The 23,003-nt window shown below is 41.5% G+C and overlaps 1 protein-coding gene across 5 annotated transcripts in view; it reads right to left on the minus strand.

Annotated features, from left to right (window-relative positions):
• Positions 1–23,003, minus strand: part of ccdc9 (coiled-coil domain containing 9) — a 26,618-nt gene continuing 3,615 nt past the window's right edge. Inside the window, exons 5-17 of one of the 5 annotated variants that reach the window (XM_071496088.1) lie at positions 19,327–19,659; positions 18,797–18,880; positions 18,259–18,423; positions 17,922–18,103; positions 17,158–17,219; positions 15,214–15,258; positions 12,390–12,510; positions 12,036–12,168; positions 11,229–11,703; positions 11,139–11,198; positions 9,587–9,763; positions 8,238–8,393; positions 1–3,202 (exon numbers count right to left, since the gene is read on the minus strand). In XM_071496088.1, the coding sequence (XP_071352189.1) occupies positions 3,198–3,202; positions 8,238–8,393; positions 9,587–9,763; positions 11,139–11,198; positions 11,229–11,703; positions 12,036–12,168; positions 12,390–12,510; positions 15,214–15,258; positions 17,158–17,219; positions 17,922–18,103; positions 18,259–18,423; positions 18,797–18,880; positions 19,327–19,659 (1,998 nt within the window). In that variant the 3' untranslated portion in view covers positions 1–3,197. Of the gene's footprint in view, positions 3,203–8,237; positions 8,394–9,586; positions 9,764–11,138; positions 11,704–12,035; positions 12,169–12,389; positions 12,511–15,213; positions 15,259–17,157; positions 17,220–17,921; positions 18,104–18,258; positions 18,424–18,796; positions 18,881–19,326; positions 19,660–23,003 lie in introns of all 5 variants that reach the window. The other 4 variants (XM_071496087.1, XM_071496085.1, XM_071496084.1 and 1 more) reach the window with 4 other exon arrangements.

Genomic DNA, 23,003 nt, shown 5'->3' on the forward strand with positions numbered 1-23,003 from the left:
TCAGAGAAAAACATTTATTGGCTAAATGAGAAAAACAAAACTGAAGCAACAGTGTGCTTTACATTTCATGTGGGTACACACTTTGGAAAGCTACACAAACATCTGGACTCTGTCTCTGATGTGTGAGCTGATGGAGACACTTATTTCATCAATGGCTTAGACGACATTAAAAAGCTACAGTTTCAGATTCATGCTTGTCCTGATCGTTCTTTTAAAACAGCTGCACACCACTCCTAAAAGGCAAACCTTGTTAGTTGTCAGGGCGATTTCATATATCAAACAGGAAGACGTCGCGGAAATGGATGTACATTGAAATATCTACTGCTTTAAATACAATCTGTTATCGAAGCTCAGAAAAATAAACATCCATATGCAAAAAGAAAACCAAAACAAACAAACTGAAAAACATGAAAACAAAATATTTTTTCATAGCTCACAGGCTACATTTTGCACTAACACCCAGCTGTGGAATGTTCATTTAAAAACTGTACATATTGCAGTTCCTTTCACTTCAAATGCACCACTTTTATTCCTCTGATACAGAACACAACATATTAAAGCATCCCATTTATCCCTGTGTCTTCAAACGCCACAGGTGAGCCGCTACTGCTAACATGATTCAAAGGCCGAGCTGTCTGCAGAAAACAAAGCACAAACTCCAAAACAAACCAAACTAAAGCCCTTGGTCTGCTGAGGTATGAGTGATGGGTTTCATCTCAAAATAAACTATTTAAAAAAAAAAACAAACAAAAAAAAAAAAACACTGCAGCCCAAAATTCTTAACTCAAGTAGTAATTGATGTTAGTACACTTGAGACACTTTAATCCAAGTATTTCCAAATAGACTGTTATTATGGCTGTTTAAAATATATATATTTTCAATATAAAACCGATAACACACTATTGTCTTTTTAAGTAGGTTGTTTTGCATTTTGGAATGAAACCCTTGATTTTAAAAAAACAAACTATTTCAGAGGCAGTGTGTTATGTAAGGGGAGAGGGGAAATCTCACCAGACGGATATGACAGATTTCTGTGTAGAAGTGGCCTCCGATGATTCACAACCCATCAGAGTCTCAAAATGAAAGCACAGACTACGTCAGTGAAACTATAAAATGTTTTCTGGTTATGACACAGAATCACATCAATAAAATAGCAAATGCACTGACTGCTTGAAGTACATAATTGGTATTTTGAGATGAGGGATAGGTGTGAAGATGTCACATGATGTTCTGCCAAAGTGCCCTTAAGCAAGACACCTGATCCCACAAGTTAACCCGGGTGAGAGGGTCAGCCAGAAATGACAAAACCATCAGAGTTTATTCCTGAAACAGCCAGTCTGCTCCACACCTGAACGACAGGATTACTGAAGTCAGTTATTCTGCTATACACACAGCAGGCCTGTCCAGCGGCTCTGATGTCGAACATAAAGTAAATGACACTGAACGCATCATGAGCTACCTGCAGTGAAGCTCATGTAAACAGTCAGACTGAAGCTGTTTGATGTGTTAGAATATTTTCTCTGATGATGATTAAAAAAAAAAGTGTCACAAAAAAAATTTGTACAATCTTACAGAATAATTAAAAGGACAAAATAAAACCACAGAGCGGGGCAGGCTGGAGGGTGGAGTCCCATCACTACATTATATTGGAGCTGAGATCACTGCTGAGGAAAAGTCACAGAGGCTTTAAAGTTAAAAGAAAAAGCTCAGAGCAACAGTTTAAAAATAAACGGTGTAAATGACGTCTGGATAAAAACTGATGAGAAAAAGATGAAGATGATTTAAGAGTGTTTAGTGGGCCTAGGTTAACCAGTGTTGTTCTGCAGGAAAAGTAGCAGTCTGATCCTTTAAATCTGTTTCCAGTCTCATCAGTCTCTAAATCCAACACTGGAGCTTGTATGTTAGTCAATTAACCATCAGGTTTAACAGGCAAATTAATTCATGTTAAAGGGAAATTCCACCGATTTTACACATCAAAGTTGATTAACAGGGTCTGGGGAAGAATAACTGTACATGTTAACGTAGTGTAAAGTGTCTCTAGAGGGAGCTGTGTGAAGTTTAATAAATTTATGAATCAGTGTTGGCTGAGTCTGCAAACTAGAAGTTTGAAAAATAAAAATAAAAATCTGGGGGTGTGGGTTTAGACAGACAGTTTAGACAGTGAGTTTAGCTGACCTCTGTAGCCCACTCCTCCTCTTCCCTCCTCGAGGCTACATTAGCTACTTCTAGCATTACACATCCAAATCTATGACTGTCAGCAACTGAGTTGCATTGTAGGTGATGTTCAAGGTTTTGAATGCAAGGATTGAAAAATAGAATATCTGATATCACCCACTGTTTTTTAGTCCATTCCAAAAAAAACAACTGTCCATCATGAGAGCTGTGTAAGAATCGGTGGAATCTTTATCTGTAGACGCAGGACTCTAGTAGCAGAGGTGAGGTTAACAAACTAACAATCTGGCACCGAAAAGAGACAGAATCAGTCATCAAGAATTTCTCTTTTTCCTGCTAAAACAAACACAGAAATTAACCTTTTTTGTTCCTGAGGCAGTCAAAAAAAAGAAAAAGAAAACAACAACAACACAGTCACTACACTGATGTGGACCTCCAAAATGGTGAGCTGAAAGCCTTCTAGAGTAACTGTAACCGGTCATTGTTGGAGACCATATGACCAATACTCGTCACAGCTCAGCTGACTACAGTTGCCAGGCTCGACGGGGTCAACTCATAAACTTAAAGTCTCGGAGGGAAAACCTCCTCAGTAAACGTCTTACATCATCTTCTGTGACACAACATTTCTACACAAGTAGACAAATTCTCGCAGTAGAGAAAACCTTGAGACCCCACTGTGAGAACACAACATGAAGCTTTTCAGTGTGGAAAACCAGTGACTGATGGACATTTTACTCTTGACATCTCTGTATCTAACAGAGTGAGACAATAGATGGCGACCCCTCAGAGGTGATCAGACCCATTGATCCTGAAGATTTAAAAACAGCTCAGAGACAGCGCTGAAAAGATGCCGGTCCCTCCTCCTCCTCCTCCTCCCCATGACAGTTCAAATCATTGTTTTTATTTTTAGATTTATATGTGTGATGGCCACTCCAGTGATGAGTAGTGTGATGCTCTTCAGCCGTCTCCTCTTCCTCTCATCTCTCCATCCTCCTCAGAAGTGAGTCTGTTTGTTCCCAGCAGCTTCAGCCTGTTGATACAAACACAGGGAGGAAGTGGTGGTGCACTCACATGTTCCTGTTCCAGCATGTGTGTGTGCGAGTGTGTGTGTGTGTGTATGTGTGTGTGTGTTACTCTGTGCCACTAAGCTTAATGCTTTTATCCTAAGCAGATCACAGTACCATAAGTGTGCTCATTTTTACAGCAAACATCCCCGGGGGAGAATCTTTTCTGTGACTGCAGCAGCATTACTGCCGTCACTCTGCTCATTCAGTTCCTCTCAAACACTCACATGAAGACTGAACCCTGCAGCCGCAAAAACCGATCACGTGTCAACTGTGTAGCAACACGTCCCAATCTTTACATCACAAATCTGCACTTTGTTCTAAAATCTTCAGCACAACATGTTCTGACCAAAGGAGAGGAAGAACTAATCAATAAGTGTTAAGAAGTCCAACAACACGTCAAGAGAAATCCTGTCATCATCAATAACTCTCAGTCACTGGGAGACAGAAGAAAACATACTTCTTATACAGATGAGTGCAAACTACAATGAGAAGAAGAGGATTTGCTGCTTTTTTCAGTTAAATGTCACTGAAAATCCTGAAATCTGTGGGATTTCAACAGTTGGTCAAAAGACTAAAGAAGACAACGCCGTTAGGGATCTGGGAACTTGAAAACGGCAATTTTCAGCAGTTCTTGACATAAAAAAGTTTGACATTTTGGGAAATGAGAAGTTAGCTTAGCTTAGCACAAAGCCTCTGTCTAAAGGCGTCACTCCACCTACCAGCACCTTGTACCTTGTTGCTTTAATTTGTACAAACACCAGAATGGAAACAAACAAAAAGATGCTGTTTTATGGAGGTTTTTTCTTGGTAGGGACTTTAGTCTTTGGAGCATGAAGAAATGTGGCACATAATAGTTTCTGTTATAAAGTGATAATTTCTGAGTTTCACATGTAGTATACTGGTAGGAGGGCAGCGCCAGGCTATCTGCAGTTCTTGTGCTAAGCTAGGTTAGCAGGGTGTTGGCAGTAGCCATATTTACCATACAGAAATGAGAGCAGTATAAACCTTTGAACAGGTGTATTTCCCAAAATATCAAAGCCATAAATGTCAAAGATTTATTAATAAAACAGCTATTGGTAGACTGATTAATAATGAACATAATAATTTGTTATAACCCCACCTGCATATAGAAAACCATAGAGAGAAAAATGGATTCTCCGCTTATCAGAAGAAGTTGATCTTCTCAGATGGACACCACAGTGGAGACTCAGGTGAAAGTGAAGTTTTCTTCGATAAATACTGAACATCTTACATTTCTCCCTCTGCTCGTGTCTCATGTACAGCACTGACTCAAAGACCAGCGGAACAGATCCGGTGAATTTTAATGGGGGTGTTTGCTGGTACTTGAGTGATTCACGTCATTCATCTCCATCCACTGTCAGATTCTCCAGCGTGGAGCCTCAGAAACATCAGCAGATTTAATTCAATCAGCCTTCAAACGGTATCTGTTCTATCTGCTCCGTCATCTGTCCAGCAGGCTGCAGCTCATTTCCTCTGAAAAGCCTTTTAAAAACTTAATTGTGCCTCTAATTTCCCTGGTTTCCTGATCTCCACCCTGACACCGACACACACAGTAACACTGTCAAACAATTACATCAGCACAACTGTGTGATTGTGTCCATGTGCAAAAAACACACACACACACAATGCCCACATGAGCTCATCTGACTTCTGCTGTTTATCACAAATGAGTCATCAAGACAAGTGTAAATTCAATCGCTGTGTCTTTTTACACTGACACAAGGGGCCCACAGTAATCTTTCCTTACATTTATAATGGTTGTAATCACCTGCCTTTTCCATTTTATATTAGACATCATAAATGAAGAACTTAAAGATAATTTCAACATGTTTCAGCTACGTCTTTGTCAGAGAGTGACAGTAAACACAGACTGATTACATGTATGTGTACAGGAACCAACAGACTCAGCTGGACCCAATTTGTAGAGGTTAAAGCCACATAGACCAGCCACTAATTATCATTTTTATAATCAATAAATCTGCTGATTATTCTCTGTTTAATAAATTATTGATAATAAAATGTCAGAAAAGAGTGAAAATGGCCCATCGTTATTTTCCAGGGTTACGTCTTCAAATGTCTGTTTCGTGCAGTTTCAGCTGTAGTTGCTACTTCAGCTTTTATCACGAGTCCAATCAAGAACAAACCAACTTTGTTTTTCTGCTTTTGATTATGACTGTTGTTTGACAGCTGTTTAAACTTTTTTTTAAATCCTTTTGACCTTTGAACAACTTAAATTTGCCTGGCCTAGTGACTCCCTCACAAACTACAGTCAGATTAGACATATAACTGGGATGAGTCAACTTAATTTTTATTCTCAATTTTAGTGATGAGTCAGCCATGAATCAAAGTACTTTAATGATCCCAAACCGGGAAATTGTTGAAGGATCACTGGGAGGATTTTTAAAGTGCGAGGAAACTAATCTTTTTTTTCCACACATCGATTTTTACACAGTGGAAAACCTGGGAACAAGTTGATCTAAAATATTTGCTTTTAAAAACTTAGCTATTAGTCAAAGTGATAACACCACAGCCACAAGCTAAGTGTATGTGAAGAGAGCAGCTAATGACGGACTTCCTCTAGTCTGTGGTTTATCCACTTAGTTCACTTTCAAACCACTGTGTGCAGAAAAGACACGGCCCAACAGAGAGATTATGTGCTGATTTATCTCGATGACGAGAGCCAGGTACTGATTCTAACGATGTGAGTGATTTCTGTTCCCACTGATGGCTCCCTGGCTGAAGATGTACACACTAATGATTCATGGTACCATGAGGTGCTTTGGATCCAAGAACTCACCAAGTGGTAATATCATGTGGTATTATGTGTTTGGTTGAATCTTCCGCTGCATCGACCTCGGCTACAATAAAGGCTTTTTATGAGTTGGCACTAAATGACAAACAACTTGACAAAAACACAAACCATTCTCTGTTTCATCAGGGGAGAGGAAACAGTCACATTCAAACATACAAGGGAAAAATGACAGACACACTTTAAGCCACCATTAACATGATCATGAAGCCATGCAGAGAAACCAGGTGAGGTCCAGTTCTGACTGGAAGGTTACAAACCAGCCAATCAGAAGCTGAACACGAAGCAGACAGAAGGTTGCATTCACGGCCAAAAGGAACTGTCAGAACTAGTAGCTACATCAGAGCCCAATACCACATTTTTTTCATATTTAACCTACAAGTTTTTGCTTTCTGGTCCAAAATAAAAACCAAACAGAGGTAGTGAAATATTTAAGCTATGTGCAGATTATTTAGAAACAAGACTTAAGCGTCTCCAGCCACGTTAGCAGCTCAATGAGTCTGTTGTTTATATTCAACAGATTTAATATGTTTACATACTAACATTTGCTAATTAGCAGTAAACACAGTGATGGTTGGTATGTCATTAGTTTTGCAGATATGTGATCATAAACCAATGTATGACTGCACCACCGTTACTCATATCAAGTTACATCCCTGTTTAACCAGAATCATATAAGATATTAACCATTTGTGTGAAATTCTGTTATAATTGCTGTGTGAAGTCTTGAGTTATGGCTAAAAAGTGATTTGTGCGGTCACACTGACCTTTGACCACCAAAATCTAATCAGTTCATCCTTGAAAATTCAGGAGGTCAATAAAATTTGTCTGGGAATGTCTGAACAAAATTAGTTGTCAAGATATTTCACACTGAATTACAACTTCATGGTAACAGAAGATGAAAAGATAAAAGGTTCACCAAACCAGTGGGGTTCATCCTCTGAGGACCAGGAGTATCTAAACAAAATTTCATGTCAGTCCATGTCAGTCCTTTAAATAACTGTGGAGATATTTCAGTCAACGTGGTGGACCGACCAACAGTGTCCTCCCCTGAAGCCAGGCAGCTGGCAGTGCTAATGACAAAACATGAACAGAGCAGAGAGAGGAGCCTCTTGTGTTTAATCAAGCTCTCGTTTGGCTCTGCTCAGATACTTGATGTCGTCCACGTTGGCTGAGACATCGCTCTCTCAATCTGTGAACTGTCTAAATCCAGATTTTTCAGGACATTCAATGGTGATTTTTGCCAACTAGCAACTATAGGGGGCAAGTAAAAGAGCAGGCAGGGATGGGCTGGATACAGAAGCATAATATTTTACATATTCACCAGTAGAATCTATGAGATGATGCAGCAAAGTTACTCTGACCTGTGGCATTAAAAACACACAGTAGTTATTTGAGATTGTTTGGTTGGGCAGTTTAACAGGAAACATCTGGTTCCCAAGATGCCATGAATGTACAGAAAACAAGATGCACACAGCAAAGGGTCACATTTAACTTTGATTCCTCTCTTTCTCTCTCTTCAGCATCAACAGACTCATCTTGTAATTAACAAACTCACATTAACACCAGGAGAAGTGAAGGAGAGAGAACGAGAGGCTGCACATCGAGGTTTGGTGATGCAGGCAGCATTTTCATCACAGCCACAAGAGGAAGGGAACAAAAGGAAAAGGGTTCACATGTAGAGGAAGATGAGATCAGGAGTGGAGGAACAGGGGCCGTACACACCACGCATTACAGGAGGTGGAGTTAGTACTTTCAGTCCATCACAGATGAGGAAGAGGAGGAGGCGGAAGACAGTCAGGAGGAGGCTCAAACAGGAGATGGGGTCCTGATTGGTTGGAGCAGGCAGTGAAGACGTGACAAGCTCGTCTTTGATCCAAAAACCAGGCAAAATGCTGTGCTGGTGTGTATAAATATATCTTTGGGTTTGTCATGCTGCCAAACAGCTCCCAACGTTATTTATTTATAGGTGGAACGAACACAAAAAGCAGAGCGAGAGTCACAACATGGAAAACAAAGACGAGGACACCAAGCCGACACCAAGCCAACACCCCCCCCCCCCCAAAAAAAAAAAAAAAAAAAAAAATGAAGCGTGAGAGGATGTTAGAAAGGTGCAGGGGATTTCTTACAGTACGACACTGTCTCAAAGTCACTGATAAGGACTGCACCTGAAGACGTCTGCTCTGAGGACTCCTCCGTCTCTGCTGTCGGGACAGCGTCGGTCCCAGTGCGCGCTGTGTCGTCATCTTTCCCTCCTGCCGGTTCAGAGGAGCACTGGTCCGTCTCCAGGACGGCAGGAGAGGGATCAGTGTCCAGTGTTTCTGCTGAGAAAAATAGAGAAAAATAACAGTGATCTGTTCAATTGATCTCTTCAACACGTTTGACTGTCCAAAAACACTTGTCTATTCTAAAAACAAAATAAATGTTTATGTTCAGACGGCCTTTTGTTTGTTTGATTTTTAGCGACAGCAGTGGCATCGCTCCAGGGATGGTAACATTGGTCTGTTAGTCCACCACTCTGGTCCAGACTCTGATCTCAACAGCTACTGGATAGACTAACATGAGATTTCATGCAGAAATTCATGGTCCTCAGAGGATGAATCATGAAACTCTAACTTTTCCTGACACCACCATGAGGTTTATGGTTCAGGCTTTCACTGAAATATCTCAACAACTTTGTAGTGAAATTCAGACAACACATTCATGTACTCCTCAAGATGAGCTCCAATAACTTTATTGATCCCTTAATTTTCCCACTGGCGCCACCATCAGGTTAAAATTGTAACTGTGAACTACTTTGGACATTGACTGTCAGTTTTGCAGGTGTGTGTGTCATAACCCACTTTCTTTAAGCTCTGATTTTGGTTTTGACCAACTCCTGAGGAAAATATCAGGGACTTTAGCAGCTAAATGCATATTTATCAAAGTTTTTACCTGAAAACAGCTGCACGATGTGGCCAAAAACAATGAGAGCAGTGAGACCGAATGAAAACAGAACAAGATTATTATTATTATTATTATTATCACTATTATTATTATGTTGTAATATTATTGTGTCATGGATTATTATTGATACTGACTATGTATATCCATGAATATATAATATGTTGCAATTTCATTATTATTATTATATTATTATCACACCCAACATAATCCTTGTCACAATGTCACTTTCTGTTTATCACGTTTTTTCACCACTAAATGAATGAAACAATGTGCTGAAACTCATTCTCATTCACTTCTCTGAAGCTGAGGGGAACAGCAGATTGAGCTGATGCGTCTCTGTAGGTTCATCACTACCAGCAACACCTTCACTTTGTCAGTTGTTTCACAGGCTCATTTGATATATCATTATGATAATCATCATCATCATCATCATCATCATCATCATCATCATCATCATCATCACATCAGCATGTTAGCTTTGTCACTGTGATGTTAGCATTTAGCTCAAAGCACCACTGTGCACTCTCTTAGTCTTGTTTTTGTTTTGGTTGTTCTTTGAGGTTTTTATTACCTTGTGATGGAGCAGCAGGTGTATCCTTTTCCATCACCACAGTGGCTTCAACCACCTCAGAGGGGCCGGGGACAGAAATATCAGAGTGGGTGGCGTTACATGGCAGTGCAGCGGGGGAGTCTGTGGGGGCGGGCTCTGGTTCAGACACTATCGGCGCCTGCTGGGTTTTAGTCTCTTCTGGAAGAGAGGAAAGAGAAAAACACAGGACAAGACAGAGAGAGAGAACATGAGACAGGACAGAAAATCAAAGAGACACATTTCAAACTGAATTTTCCTTCTCAAACCAACTTCCTATTGAGACAAATCCAGGAGACATCAGAAACAGTGAGAGGGGTGATGGGCTCCCCTCTGCTGAAAAACAACAGTACAGTTAAAAATGGATTCAGATTTTGACACCCCAACATTACCAAAATGTACCGCACTGTGTTCTAATGGTATATGTTGTCAAAACAGAGAGATCAGTGCCAGCAGGTTTAATTATTATTAATACTTATTTGTCAAACAACAGGTACATGTGTGGAAATGACATGTTTGAGTTTCCAGCAGATCTGAGCACAGCAGCCTGCTGCATTAGTTTTCTCCTCCCTTGCATCTTGTACTTGTTCCTGTTCTTTGTGACAATGATTGGTCAAACGTTCATAATTAGACGACCAGCTCAGAGGTTGGGAAAAAGTGGTGTGAACAGAAAATAAAGTCAAACTGTGGCAGCAGTGCTGTGATGTGAGATCAGATCAGAGAGCAGAGCCAGTTTAATAAGTGAAGAGAGAGAAGAGCCGGTGCTCACACACTGATATATGATTACTGTTCGGACACAACTGATAATTTATTAACATTTTATTAAATGTATTACTCAGCCTGATAAACCAATAAAAAATCTGATGCAAACACTGCTGTATAATAATTATACATTTTAATTAAATATTTTCTCATTTTGCCCTTCAGATGGATCTGGGCCTCTGGCACACATAACAGTAAAACCCTCTGCCGTGCTGACGTCCACTGATCCGGCAAAAGGGTGTTAATGGTCATTTATTTTATAGCACTCTACAAATACTGTGTGAGGAGTCAAAGTCTAAAACGTATTGAATTTTACCACAGTTGTTAAGTCTCACTCATCTTTTTATTTCATTTATGAATTTAAGTGAATGTCATCAGTGACAGTTTATCTTAAAACTGCTATGAAACGTAGTAAAGTAGAGGCCATCTTGTGACATGTTGACCTGTGAGTACTCGCTAGTTACCAGTACATTGTTACACACAAGTACTGAGTCCTGATCGGCCTTCGTTTTGTTCTCAAATACACACCTGTAGAGCTTCGTGACTGTATGTTGCTATATTCATCCACAGACAGACCGACATATAAAGTGGGTAGGTCCCTCTGTCTCTAGGACCACATGACACACACACACACACACACACACACACACACACACACACACACACACACACACACACACACACACACACCAACTTCACCTCGCGGCACAAAGATCCTGAGGAATTCAACTGATTATTTCTTTATTCTGGCTCAGGTGCTGGATCAGTATCTTACCTGTATCCTCCTCTTTCTGTGGCTCAGTGGCTTCACTGGAGCTGGCAGCTTGGCTCTCTGTCTCCTGCTCCTGCTCCTTCTCCTGCTCCTTCTCCTGCTCCTTCTCCTGCTCCTTCTCCTGCTCCTTCTCCTGCTCCTGGGGGGGGCTGGTCTCAGTGCTGGGGGGTTTCAGCGGGCTTTCGCCTTCCATGCTGCTCCGGGGCGACAGCATCTCCATCTCCTCCCCCCAGTCGGACACAGGCTGGTGGCCATCCAGTGGGGAGAAGGGGCTGATGGGCTTGCCTCCCTCTGGTGACTCCTGAGCTGCTGCCGGGGGTGGGATGTGGACCTTCGGCCTGGGGGTGCGCTGCTCTTTGGGACTTCCTGTCGATGTCGATCGTGAACGAGCCGTGGGTGAAGTGGGGGAGTTGTCTTTGCTCTTGGCTGGTTTCTCTTTCCCAGTGTCTTTCTTCTCATCGCCCCTGGCGTCGTGAGTGGAGTTGCTCCCTTCCGCATCTTCTTCTCCATCACTGGCATCCTCCCATTCATCATCATCATCCTCTCCATCTCCATTCTTCTCCTCCACCTGAGGTAAGATGGAAGGAGGGGATTAATGGGAAAGTTACTGCAAAGACTTTGCAGTTTCTATCGGATTGTAAAATTTTGATAACAAGCTGTTTTATGTGTTTCTAAACCTTTTGTTCCGACATGTTGGTTGGTTGTTTTTTTTTTGAGTAAGCAATATGTGTGTTTTTAGTATCTGTGCTCTAGATAACTCAAGTTTTGGCTGTGAAACTGTCTTTTTTCAGAATTTCTCTTCACCAACTTCAGCGAGACAGAGACTGTAAACAAAACACATTAAACATGAACATGTCCATGTACTTTGCTGCATCATTGAACCAGATCAAGGCCCTCTACCTTCTGTGCTGTGGGAGGCTTGGGTTTCTCCTCCTCACTATCCTTCTTTTTTGTCTTCTCCTCCATCTTCGTCTTGTCCTCCTTTTCCTTCTCCTCCTCTTCTTTCTCTCCTTCCCAGCGGTTGTCATGCATGCTGTCAAAGACATGTAACATGACGTTATCAACTGAAACGGGAAAACTTCCACTGTGCTGTGCGATGATGTCACATTTTATAGACTGAAGAATAATGAAGTTATTGAAAACAAATGCCGAATCAATAACTGATCTATAATCTTAAAAAAAACAAAAAACAAATTCAGCATCCTGCGAATCTTTGGACCAACTGTGATGCTGTCTGTTTGAAGTCACATTTACCTGTAGCTCTGTTTCTGTCCTCTGCCCTTTCCTCTGCCACGGTCCCCTCGGGGCCCCTGGGTCCTACCCTGGGACAGGAAGTCCCCAAATGTTGGAACTTTAGGCGGCCGCTTAGTGTCATCTGGAAGAGATATTAGTCATATTAATGTTGAGTGTTGGTTGTTTGGTAACACTTGATCTAAAGGGTGAATCAGAGAGGAGAGGGACTGATGGACGAGAAAAGAGGTGATGGACGAGTTTCTCATTGCCACAGCTGCTGCTCAGACGACCCAGGTAATTAAACCTACAGCAAGTGATGCGTAAAAGTAGTTTTTAAAGGCCTGAATCAAAATTCATGATCCAGATGGGGCACACACCGTGTCACACTTCAAATCTGTTCAACCATGAAGAGCTTTTCTCTTTTTTGGGGATAATGAATATTTGAGTAAACTCAGAGCATCAGAGAATCTACATAAAACCAAATGTAGGTTCAAGTTAATGAAAAAAAACAGATGTATACATAAATATATGCTATTTGTAAAATAAATGTATGTCATATGAACCATGTTCTGTATTAATCTTGGACTGTATAACTATATTTAAGTAATGTAAAGAAGTGTTAAATGGAAACAAAAGGACTTTAGCCTTTCCTTGGTGTGTTTCTCCTCTTTCTGCTGCTGCAGTCAACACCTTATATAACAACAGAGTCAGGACGTGTGTGGCAGCAGCAGTGCTATAGCGTCAAACTGCTGCAGAGTCCATCTGAACTCTGAGGCAGCATCTGTCTGTGTGTGACTGAAAGAGACAGTCACAGATTTTACACAGAAAATACATCTTTAAGTGTCTTCCTCTGGGATGGTCAGTATAGTAATGCCTTCAGGTGGAAGGCAGCAGTTCTACTGACAGGAGTTTCTCTTATTTTGACCACCCCAGTGAGCTCACCTTCATCAAGATCTTTCAGTGTAGGCTAAATAATAGAAACACCTCTCTGCACACAACACCTCCAAATGATGGTACAGTTGAATCAACTAATCAATTAAAACAAAAAAAAGAACAACAGAGGATTATAAACTCGATGAAGGTGGTAGGGTTTATTACAGGCCTGTTGCATTAGACCGGTTCAGTTTTAGCCCAGTAACTCTAATAAACTCAGTGTATTAGTGATGTTTTGTAACAAATCTTAAAGTCAAAAAATGTCATTTTTTTAATTTATGGAAGGATTAGTGTGTTAAAACAGGAAAGATCTCTCCTGTTTTCATCAAGACAGAAAAAGAGAGGATGGATGAGAGAGGAGTAATGAGAAAAATGCTAGAAGAGAGGACGCTTATGTGGAAAGGACAAAACAAAGAAAGGACACGATCAAGAGTGAAGGTGACGTAAAAGAGAGAGAAAAGTAGAACTGAGCTGATAGAAGAATGAAGGAAAGATAAAAGTCAGAAAGAGGAAAGAGTAGAAAAAGAGAAGCAGAAAGAAAACCATAGAGATGTAAAGGAATGAGGATACAGGCAAAATTATGGACAGATGTGGGGGGTGGTGGTGGAGGAAGGAAGAGAGAGAAGGTCAGAGACCAAAAGCTCCAACAGGGGAGAGGATACAGGGAGGGAGGTGGATCAGCGCTCGAAGGGGAGGATGTGATAAAAAAAGGTCAGAAAGAGAAAGCTACAAGAACAAAAGAGACGAAGGGATCAGTGAGGAGAGAAGCAAAGACTGAGAGGATGAAGATGAGGAGATTGAACATAGCAGCCCGGGGCCATGAAGAGGACACTCCAGTCATTCCACAAATTAGAAATGGTAAAGAAAAAAAGAAACACGCACACACACTGTAGAGACACACAAATACAGCCAAAGCGAGTGCAGGCTTTAATGTGGGGCAGGTGTAATGCCATAACCTCTGATACACACTCCAGATCTAGTCAGACACACGGAGATGGAGGAAACCAGGACTGAGCAGCGGTTAGAGTTAATTCCCAGCTTTTGTTTGAACCTTCTCACAGTGCACTGGACGTGTGATGGGACTTTCCAGTGGATCACCCATGAGGTGCAGAGAAGACCATGCAAATACTGAGAACTATTTAAAAACACTGTTCATCATCCTGACGTAGGTGTGTGTGCAGTCAGAAGCTTCTCAAGTGCTGCCAGCCTCAAGGAAAGATTCACAAATCCTTACAGAGGTTCACCCAGTTCCAAAGCAAAACCTGAGATGGGCTACGGTTAAATCTCCCTTTTCACACTCTGTTCACCTGGAGGTGGTAGCTGACTGACTTTAGTCATACAGATGGCAAATATTTACACAAGGTCTTTGTGGTTTAATGGGCAGAGAAAGGTCCAAATCCAGGATATTTGCAGGTTTTGGAAAGCTACATTTGACACTCTGTTAGAGCTTTAGATTATTATGCAGCTCTTTTAGAAATCAAACAAATATTAAAGAATATTACAAAGCAGAATAAGTTTTAAAAATTACGACACATTAAAATCATCAGGTACAACTGTGTGTAGTAGAACACTTTGCACATGTTCTCTATCGACTTACATACAACTATGGGCTAATTTAACTTAACTGCTTGATTAAAGAATGAAATCTTTCAGATTTGAGTTGCCAATACTTAGATAAACATGGTAGATGGTCTGTGTAGACAAACTACAGTTAAATGATATTTTAACAGTGGACTAAGCTGCTTTGTCCAGAGTGTGAGTCAGGTTTGTGAGTTAGGGGTGAGTTTGGCACTGGGTGCAGCTGTTGTGCTTCAGACAGACACACACAAAAAAAAAAACCAAACAAAAAAAAACAAAAAAAACACAACACACACACACAAGGTAATATCTCGGTCCCATGCTGTGGTCTAACCTGAGGCCCTGCCCCGAGGCTCTGCACGAGAGTTACGCCCCCGGGCTGCAGAGAGGACACACACACAGACACATTACAGCGTATCCACCACACACACATGCACACATACAAACACCTTTTCCATGGAAGAAAGTGCAGACATTATAACCACGTAAACATCATTTGTTTCTGAGAAAACGTATCGTCACTGGAGAAGTTGATGCATGTGAGATGCTGAGACACTGAGATGAGGGATAAAGGAGCCAAAATCTGTCTAAACCCTTCACGTCTTATCAAGTAAAGTTTTCCTTCTTAAAACATACGTGTTTTTCTTTCACTCAGAACATTGATATGATATTACACAGACTTGTCTTTACTTCGATGCTGCACTGTAAAACTACAGTTTAAAAACACTCACATGAACAGTAACCATTTTAAAAAGAAAATAAAGGCACTTTAAACACAACATGTTCCTGAAGTCAAACCTGTGATGCAGTTATAATATGATTGTTTAGATCTTTATGTTAAATTCAATCTGTCCATCTGGAGGTGTGCTGGTTGGTTATTTCTTTTAGCATGGGACAATATTCTATCTCATCTGGTGTTTCATGTAGATATTCACCACCTACATTTGCATTTCAAGCACCAAACATTCAGTAGAAAAGAAGAGCGGCATTAAAGATGCAGAGCCATACAAACAGAGTTTGGCTTGTGGGACTGGGATTACCAGTAATCCCAGTCCCACAGCAAATTATTTTATCATTCGGATGACTGACTGAAATAAACCAACATGCATGAAATAAACCATCATAAAGATGGTCAGGATCATAACTGTCATAAACAAAATAACTAGAATTACAGCCTTGTGGTTATATGTTGTCGCCAACCAATCATGTTGCAGGAAATAATGTCACAGTCTCTGTTCCTGAGTTACAGCGTTGAATACCAGGAAAGTGTTTTTACAGAAAATTATGGTGTCACAGTGAAGATGACCTTTGACCTTTTGGATCTAAAATGTTATCACTTCATCATTTCATCCTTTTAGACATTTGTGTCTAAACTGTGTCATAATTAGTGTAATTCATGAATGAATTTGTGAGTTTTGGCCAAACACGTTTTGTTTTGTGAGGACAGAATGAGCTTGACCTTTGACCACAAAAATCTAATCAGTTGATCCTTGAGTCCAAATGTATGTTTGGACCAAGTCTGAAGAAATTCCCTCAGGGCATTCCTGAGATATTCCCGGGAACAGGACAGACCCACTGTTGGGAACGGACAACCAATAAAATACATGAACATTTCTTCTTTGGTGCCTTTTTGGCTGAAGCTCAGATTCAGTCATTCATTTTACAATGTACAGTGGGTGTTGTTCTTGTCGTGAGCAGCTATCAGTTTTGATATTTAACAGACTGAATGATTAATCATTACAATCCTCATTCATTCAAGTAGTTGTTGGTGAGCATCTGTTTTTAATATGTTGTGCATATACTTTGGTCAGTTTATGGAGGTCGGGGATGATGGTTCATCTGCTTGTTGTTTTTCTCTTTCCTTCACTGAAGGACACGGTCAGTCAACACCCATAAAGGTAAACCTCTGATGCTCCTCTCACATCAGCACAGCCGCCTCTTAAGAGCTTGATTTGGACTCCAGGGAAACACATCAAGTATTTACATAACAAGCTTAATCAACTCTCATTTACATAACACCTTTAATTAGCTGGGGAGGGGGGGCTGGGGTGGGGGGTGGTGTTGTGTTGTGTTGTGTTGTGTCCTGTGATGTGTGTTTGTATATGATGTGTGTATGTGACATGTTGGAGTGACATAAGGTCAGACAGGAGACATGGGATGGAGGTGAATTGAGGTCTGCTGCTGTTCTTGTCCTGCCAGCTGTTGTGTAACCACAGCAACCGCACGTTAGTAGTGTGTGTGTGTGTGTGTGTGTGTGTGTGTGTGTGAGAAGACTTGCCTCTCCTGCTGCCCTGCTCAGACGTGATGCCCTCTGCAGCCACATATGTGTCCTCCTTGAACCTGTGAAAACAGCCGCAGGGTCAGACACACTCACACACGCGCACAAACAAAATATCAGTGTGTCCTCCTCCTCCTCCTCACACCACTCTGTCTGCATCTTTATTCCGACTGACAAGCACTCAAACACTTTCTATCATCCTCACCTCCTCCCTGTCCTCTGTCGAGTTCAGTGTTTTAACTTCTCTCTCAGCTCTTTTTCTTTGTTGACACAACTAACTCTGCTACTTTTCATCTGAAGAACAAAGTGCAACACTATGAATGTGTATCAAGAAAAGACTTTCTGACAATGTGCACAGTTATCCCCATTTTTAAACAATACTCCCCCTCCCTCCCTTCCTAAACACTTGATCTCTGACATGGTCAGATGACACACAAACAAACTAGATCTGAACAAGGGTCTGACCGTCTGGGTGCTGTTTGGTTTTGTTAATTACTTTTCTTGATGCTGCTTGCATCCTGTGCTGGACAGGTTTCCTTTTGTGAGATATCTAGTGCTCAGAAAAAAAAGAAGGGCGCTGTCAAGAGCAAAACAGCGAGAGGCTTTAAAGAATCTGCACAAACACAGCCCCTCGAGGGCATGAAGAAAAGACTTGGATCAGCCTCTACTGCAATACCTTTCAAGCTTGGTGCTCTTCCTCAGACAGCCTTACAGAAATCTAGTCAAAAATAAATAAGTAAAAAACCTCCCCACCCCCTTCTCACATGTTCTCAGTCTTCTGTGCATCCCACTCTCGTCTCCACTGTCCTGTGGCATTGCGATGGCGTGCCAGTCTCTCCTCGTCAATCTGCTCACGCTCCTTCTTCCAGCGCAGGTACTCTGCTCTCTCCCGGCCGGTCATGGACATGGTCATGTCCACAGAGCCTTTCAGACCAGGCCTTCGACTCTACAGAGACAGGAGGGGTCACAGAGCAAAATTTGTGGTGAGAGAAGTGAATACTGTTAAAAAAGAAGACCCCAAAAAATGGTCTAATTTGTTGACAGCCCTGCTGAACATAACCAGCTCTCACAGATTGTTTTTTTAAGACAGACATTACTCACAGTCCACTCTCTCTCCAGCTCCGCTCCTGTCTTTACGTTGTCAAAGTCCAGACCCCCCCAGTTTCTGACATGTCTCCTGCTGCCCTCCTTGCGGTCTATGTCTGGAACTGGGCCCGAACGCCTCGGGTCATCCAGGAAGTTACGAATCGGTTTGTCACCGTCCTGCTAATAAAAGAAATTCCACATTTAGTGCTCTGCCACATCTGATCATGTTCATTTAGACACAGCTTGTCATGATTCAGTGCTTTCTACCTCGAACAATTCACAACACTGAGAATTTGTACTGTAACAACAGGGGGACCAACATGGGACAGACATCACTACTAAGAAGAGAAATGTAACTGATGCTGTTTCAAGTTGATCAATAAAGTGAGGCAGCTGATGAACAGATCAACGAACATGAGTCTGAGAAAAGCAATGGGAGGGAGGGCAATGGCAGCCTCTGTGAGTTTGGAGGATCTGTAGAGAAAAGCAAACCACTGCACTTCATCCCATCTGATAAGCTAAAACTCTCTTTTCAAAACAGTGACTCTCATACCCGCTGTCCTCGCTCATACTCCGCTATTCTCTCCATTTCTTCATTCATCTTCTCAATGTTCTGTCGTCTCTTCTCCTCCCACTCCTGTCCAAGAAACAACACAGGGCTGCATCGTTAGTTACAGGTCATAATTTATCATTTTAATGAATAAAAAACTGTTCAGACTGGATACAGCTCCACGTCAACACAGACAGGATTAAACATCTCTAGAAAGTTCACAGCAGCAAATATTTTATTGTTTGCAGGTGAACAGTAGAAAGACGGCGTTCACGTTACAAAGTGTTTCACCAGTAACATGTGCTTGCATGTATTTGATTGGCCAGTGCAGTGCCTGTGGGCCTTTGGCCTATTTGAGCCTTATTCAGGTTTTTTTTTTTGCAGCACGACCCTGCGCAGGTCTGAACGCTGCCTCAGTCACAGTTCACCACTGTCTCAGGTTCACTGGTGAAACAGGATTTTCAGGAATGATCAAAGATCAAAGCTGCTCCTCAAATGCTGCACAGTAGCTGAGGTAGTTCACCTGCACTCACCTTAGATTTCCTGTCCATGCCACCTGGTGTCCCCCCTCCTCCTCCTCCTCCTACTCCTCCTCCCCCTTCTCCTCCTCTTCCTCTTCCTCTCCTTCCTCCTCTGCGTCCCTGCCCTCCCAACTCCCCAGGTTCTCCATCTCTGGGTGTCCTTGGTTCCCATTCTCTCCTCTCTTGGCGGCCTCCTCCTCTCTGTCCTCCCCGACCTCCTCGTGTCGACCCCGTCTTCCTGGTGGGGCTGTGGGTGTCGCTCTGCCCTCTGAGGCTGTCACTTTCCTCTGACGACTTCCGGCCGCGAGGTGTTCCAGGTTTCCAGTCATTCACGACTCTCTTCTCCTGCAAGAAACACACACAATGATTAAGGTACTTTACAGTCCTAGGACCACGTCAGCAGGAGGAGCAGAGGCTCTCAACATGACATCTGGGTCTGAGCATTAAAAAAAAAAAAATCCTTGCATGGTCATTATCACTTTTTCCTTTTTCTCCTGTTTCCTTGTGAATTACTTCATAATTTCAACACATTCACAGTAATAATAAACCATAGTGCAAATAATAAATAAGTGTGTAAATAATTGCGTGGTTCACTTCTGTATTCTCTGCACTGATTCTTGTTCGGCCCATGGGGGACGATCATTTCCCATCCTGAATTTAACCCCTGTACTTTAATTTAAACACACTCGGGCTGTTCGGTCTGAAGAACTGGTACAAAGGAATAATCAGGGCTATGGATTATGCAAAACTACACCACGATGAACTCAAGAGTGTGGAGCTGGGAGGTAATGAACAAAGGAGGGAGAGACAGAGAGCAGCTCTTTAACACAGGGATCAGTGATCTATTGTCAAGCTTTAAAGAAGGTTTAACAGACTAATGAATCAAATTTGACCTGTTGACCCTGAATCAATATTCATTCAAACAGGTACACACACGGAGCAGATGCCCCCCTGTTGACCTCCATGTCCTTATTTGCCTTGTGATCTTTGCAGGTTGAACACTGGGGGTCTGCAGGCGTCACTGCTCATCTCTGAGGCAATCTTCACCTCAGCAGGATCGGACTGTGCTCCAACACCACGGACGCGGGTCAATTCACAACCTCTTGGACCTGATTAGCACCTACTTCAGGAGGCCAGTCATCATTCACCTGTGTGCTTGAGTAGTTATTTAAAGTGTCTGTAATCAATAATTTTTATAGAACACCTTATTGAACATGAAAACAATGTAAAAAGAGGTTGCTCATTGTGATGAACCGACAGAGAATCATCTCCTGTATCTGCAGCTCTACTTGACTGTACTCAGTTTATAATGAGTTTTGGTTTGATTACAGCCGAGGACCATTTGGATACCAATGTACGTCATACTCCTTCTCTCTGCTCCATGTTTCCTGTCTGCCTCTATCCTGCTTACTGTCAAATAAACATACAAACACACAAACACACCCTGCTCAGGGCCACACAGCAGACACACACAGTTAGAGACTAGCTGCAGTGAGTAAGTCCTACACTTTAGCTGCTCCATGTATGCTTATTGTTTAGGCGTGTCCTCAGAATAATGATATCCAGTCCTTACCAATGCTTGTATGATGATTATTTTCATGTGTCTGTAATCTTTAATCTCCATGACTTCCAGTAAGTTTTCTATACAAACAAAAACAGCCACAAGGCTTTCTAAGTGCAGTTAAAAACTGTTTGCTTTACAACATGCAGCACCTGTGTTTACTGGCTTGTGGCTTAAATTTTCTGTGCACAGCCTCGTCCTTATCGTACACCCCCAAGTTCTTGGAAGAATATCACACAAATCAAATACACGGCTCCCACCCTAGCTTATGAGCATAGCTAAACAGATAGATATTTCCCTCAGGAGTTGTTAGATACCAAAAAACGGACATAAAAGAGAGTGAATATTGGAATTACATTCGACAGACATGAAAACTAATGTTCTCCATGTCTGCTGGATGCATAAATAAGCATAGTTTTCTGAACGTGTTGCTCGAATCAGTTTTAAATTCTGTGGTCAAACCTTGTTCCTGTTGCCCCCAAGCGATAAGAAAATCAGTTATTAGTAATAAAAGTTAAGGACAATGGTGCGTGCTGTGCAACAAAATTATGTTCAAAAGCTAAAACTACAACCATGTTATTCCATCATAATTCTTTATAATTTTAAGTTATTTTTTGCTTTTATTCTGATAACCACAGTGACAGAGACACAGGAAAGTCAGGGAGAAAGAGGGGGGACCGACACACAGCAAATCCAGGCTGTTGCAGTTAGGACTGAGCCTTTAAGGTACGTGAGTCACCAGGGCAACCCCATAATTATTTATGATTTAAAGCTACAATATACAAGTTCTGGAAATCAAGCCTCCCTACGCTCTGCCCAGCCCTTTGCTTAGATCCATGTTATGTTCATTGTCTCAGTTAATGCAGGAATCAGGAGCTTTCTAGCCTGCTATTCAACCATAGCAACGTTCTCCAGCAGCTAATCATGCACTGATTGACAGCCATGAGCGTCGACCTCGGAACCTCCCTTATTGGTTAGAAGTGTAAGGATCATTCAAACTCTTGTACTACGGTGCAGTCAAAGCAAAATCAATCAGGTGAGATTTACAACATGTTGCCAAAAGCAGGAGTAGACAGGAAATAGTGTGGGTCAGATGGTTAACATAACCTGCAGGAGCTAGCACTGCTAACAGGCTAACAACAGCAGTCCACAAAACTCTAACTTCAACAAGGTTTAATCAAACATTTTACTGTTTGCTACCATCACTGCTGTTCCACTACAGCCCGACAGCATCTCTCCCTCCCTGCATTATTTTACTGTGCAAATATTAAATAAGAATCTAAATAATTCATATTGTACAGTTTCCTGAATGAGAGGTCAGTCTCACAGCCACTCTCAAACTAGCTGGACATGGAGAGCTTTAAGATTTCATGGATCATTGGAAAAAAGTTACATAGTGTAGCTTCAATATTCCAGTTATTGTCATGCAAACTGCTGCTGATTGTTGTTTTTTTCTATTTCATACAGTATGTTGAAATTTACATGGATTTTAAACTTTGACACAATCCCTCAGAATAAGAGGCTACATCAATGCACTGCACCTTTCTGATAGTTTAAGGAAAAACTACACTTGTAGCGATAACATGATACACGATAACAGATGTAACAAACTGAACTGAATTAAACACTGAACACAGAGAACTGGAAAAACAGATCACAGAGCTCATTTCCAGGACATTTGTGTACTTCAGCATATGTCAACTAAAGTTCAGTCTGCACCAGAAGCTGCAGTTAAAACATTACGCTGCTGTAACAGATACAATCATCTCAGCTCTGTTTTAAGATCTGCCAGAAACATTTGCTCGGTCAAATCTTTGCACAGCAGATGCAGAGCTACATGGACAGCGAACACATACACACAGTACAGAGAACAGATGAAGGTCCCAACTTGTAGACTCTCATGTTGTAAATTTGAGTATTTTAAGCCTTTTTTTCCCACACTGTATGTTTTTGGTTGGTTGTGGTTTAACTGTAACTATAACTGAAATATTGCTGGTATTATTAGGCCATTAGGAGCAATGGAGCAAATTACTGATGGATATCATAATGTAGATTAACAATGATGGAGCATTTTATCCATATTGCCCACCACGAATACAATATGTAGTGTATATATATATATATATAT

The sequence above is a fragment of the Trachinotus anak genome, unplaced genomic scaffold (assembly GCF_046630095.1).
Source record: "Trachinotus anak isolate AG129_WGS33_773 ecotype Australia unplaced genomic scaffold, CSIRO_AGI_Tana_v1 ptg000014l, whole genome shotgun sequence".
Lineage (NCBI taxonomy): Eukaryota > Metazoa > Chordata > Actinopteri > Carangiformes > Carangidae > Trachinotus > Trachinotus anak.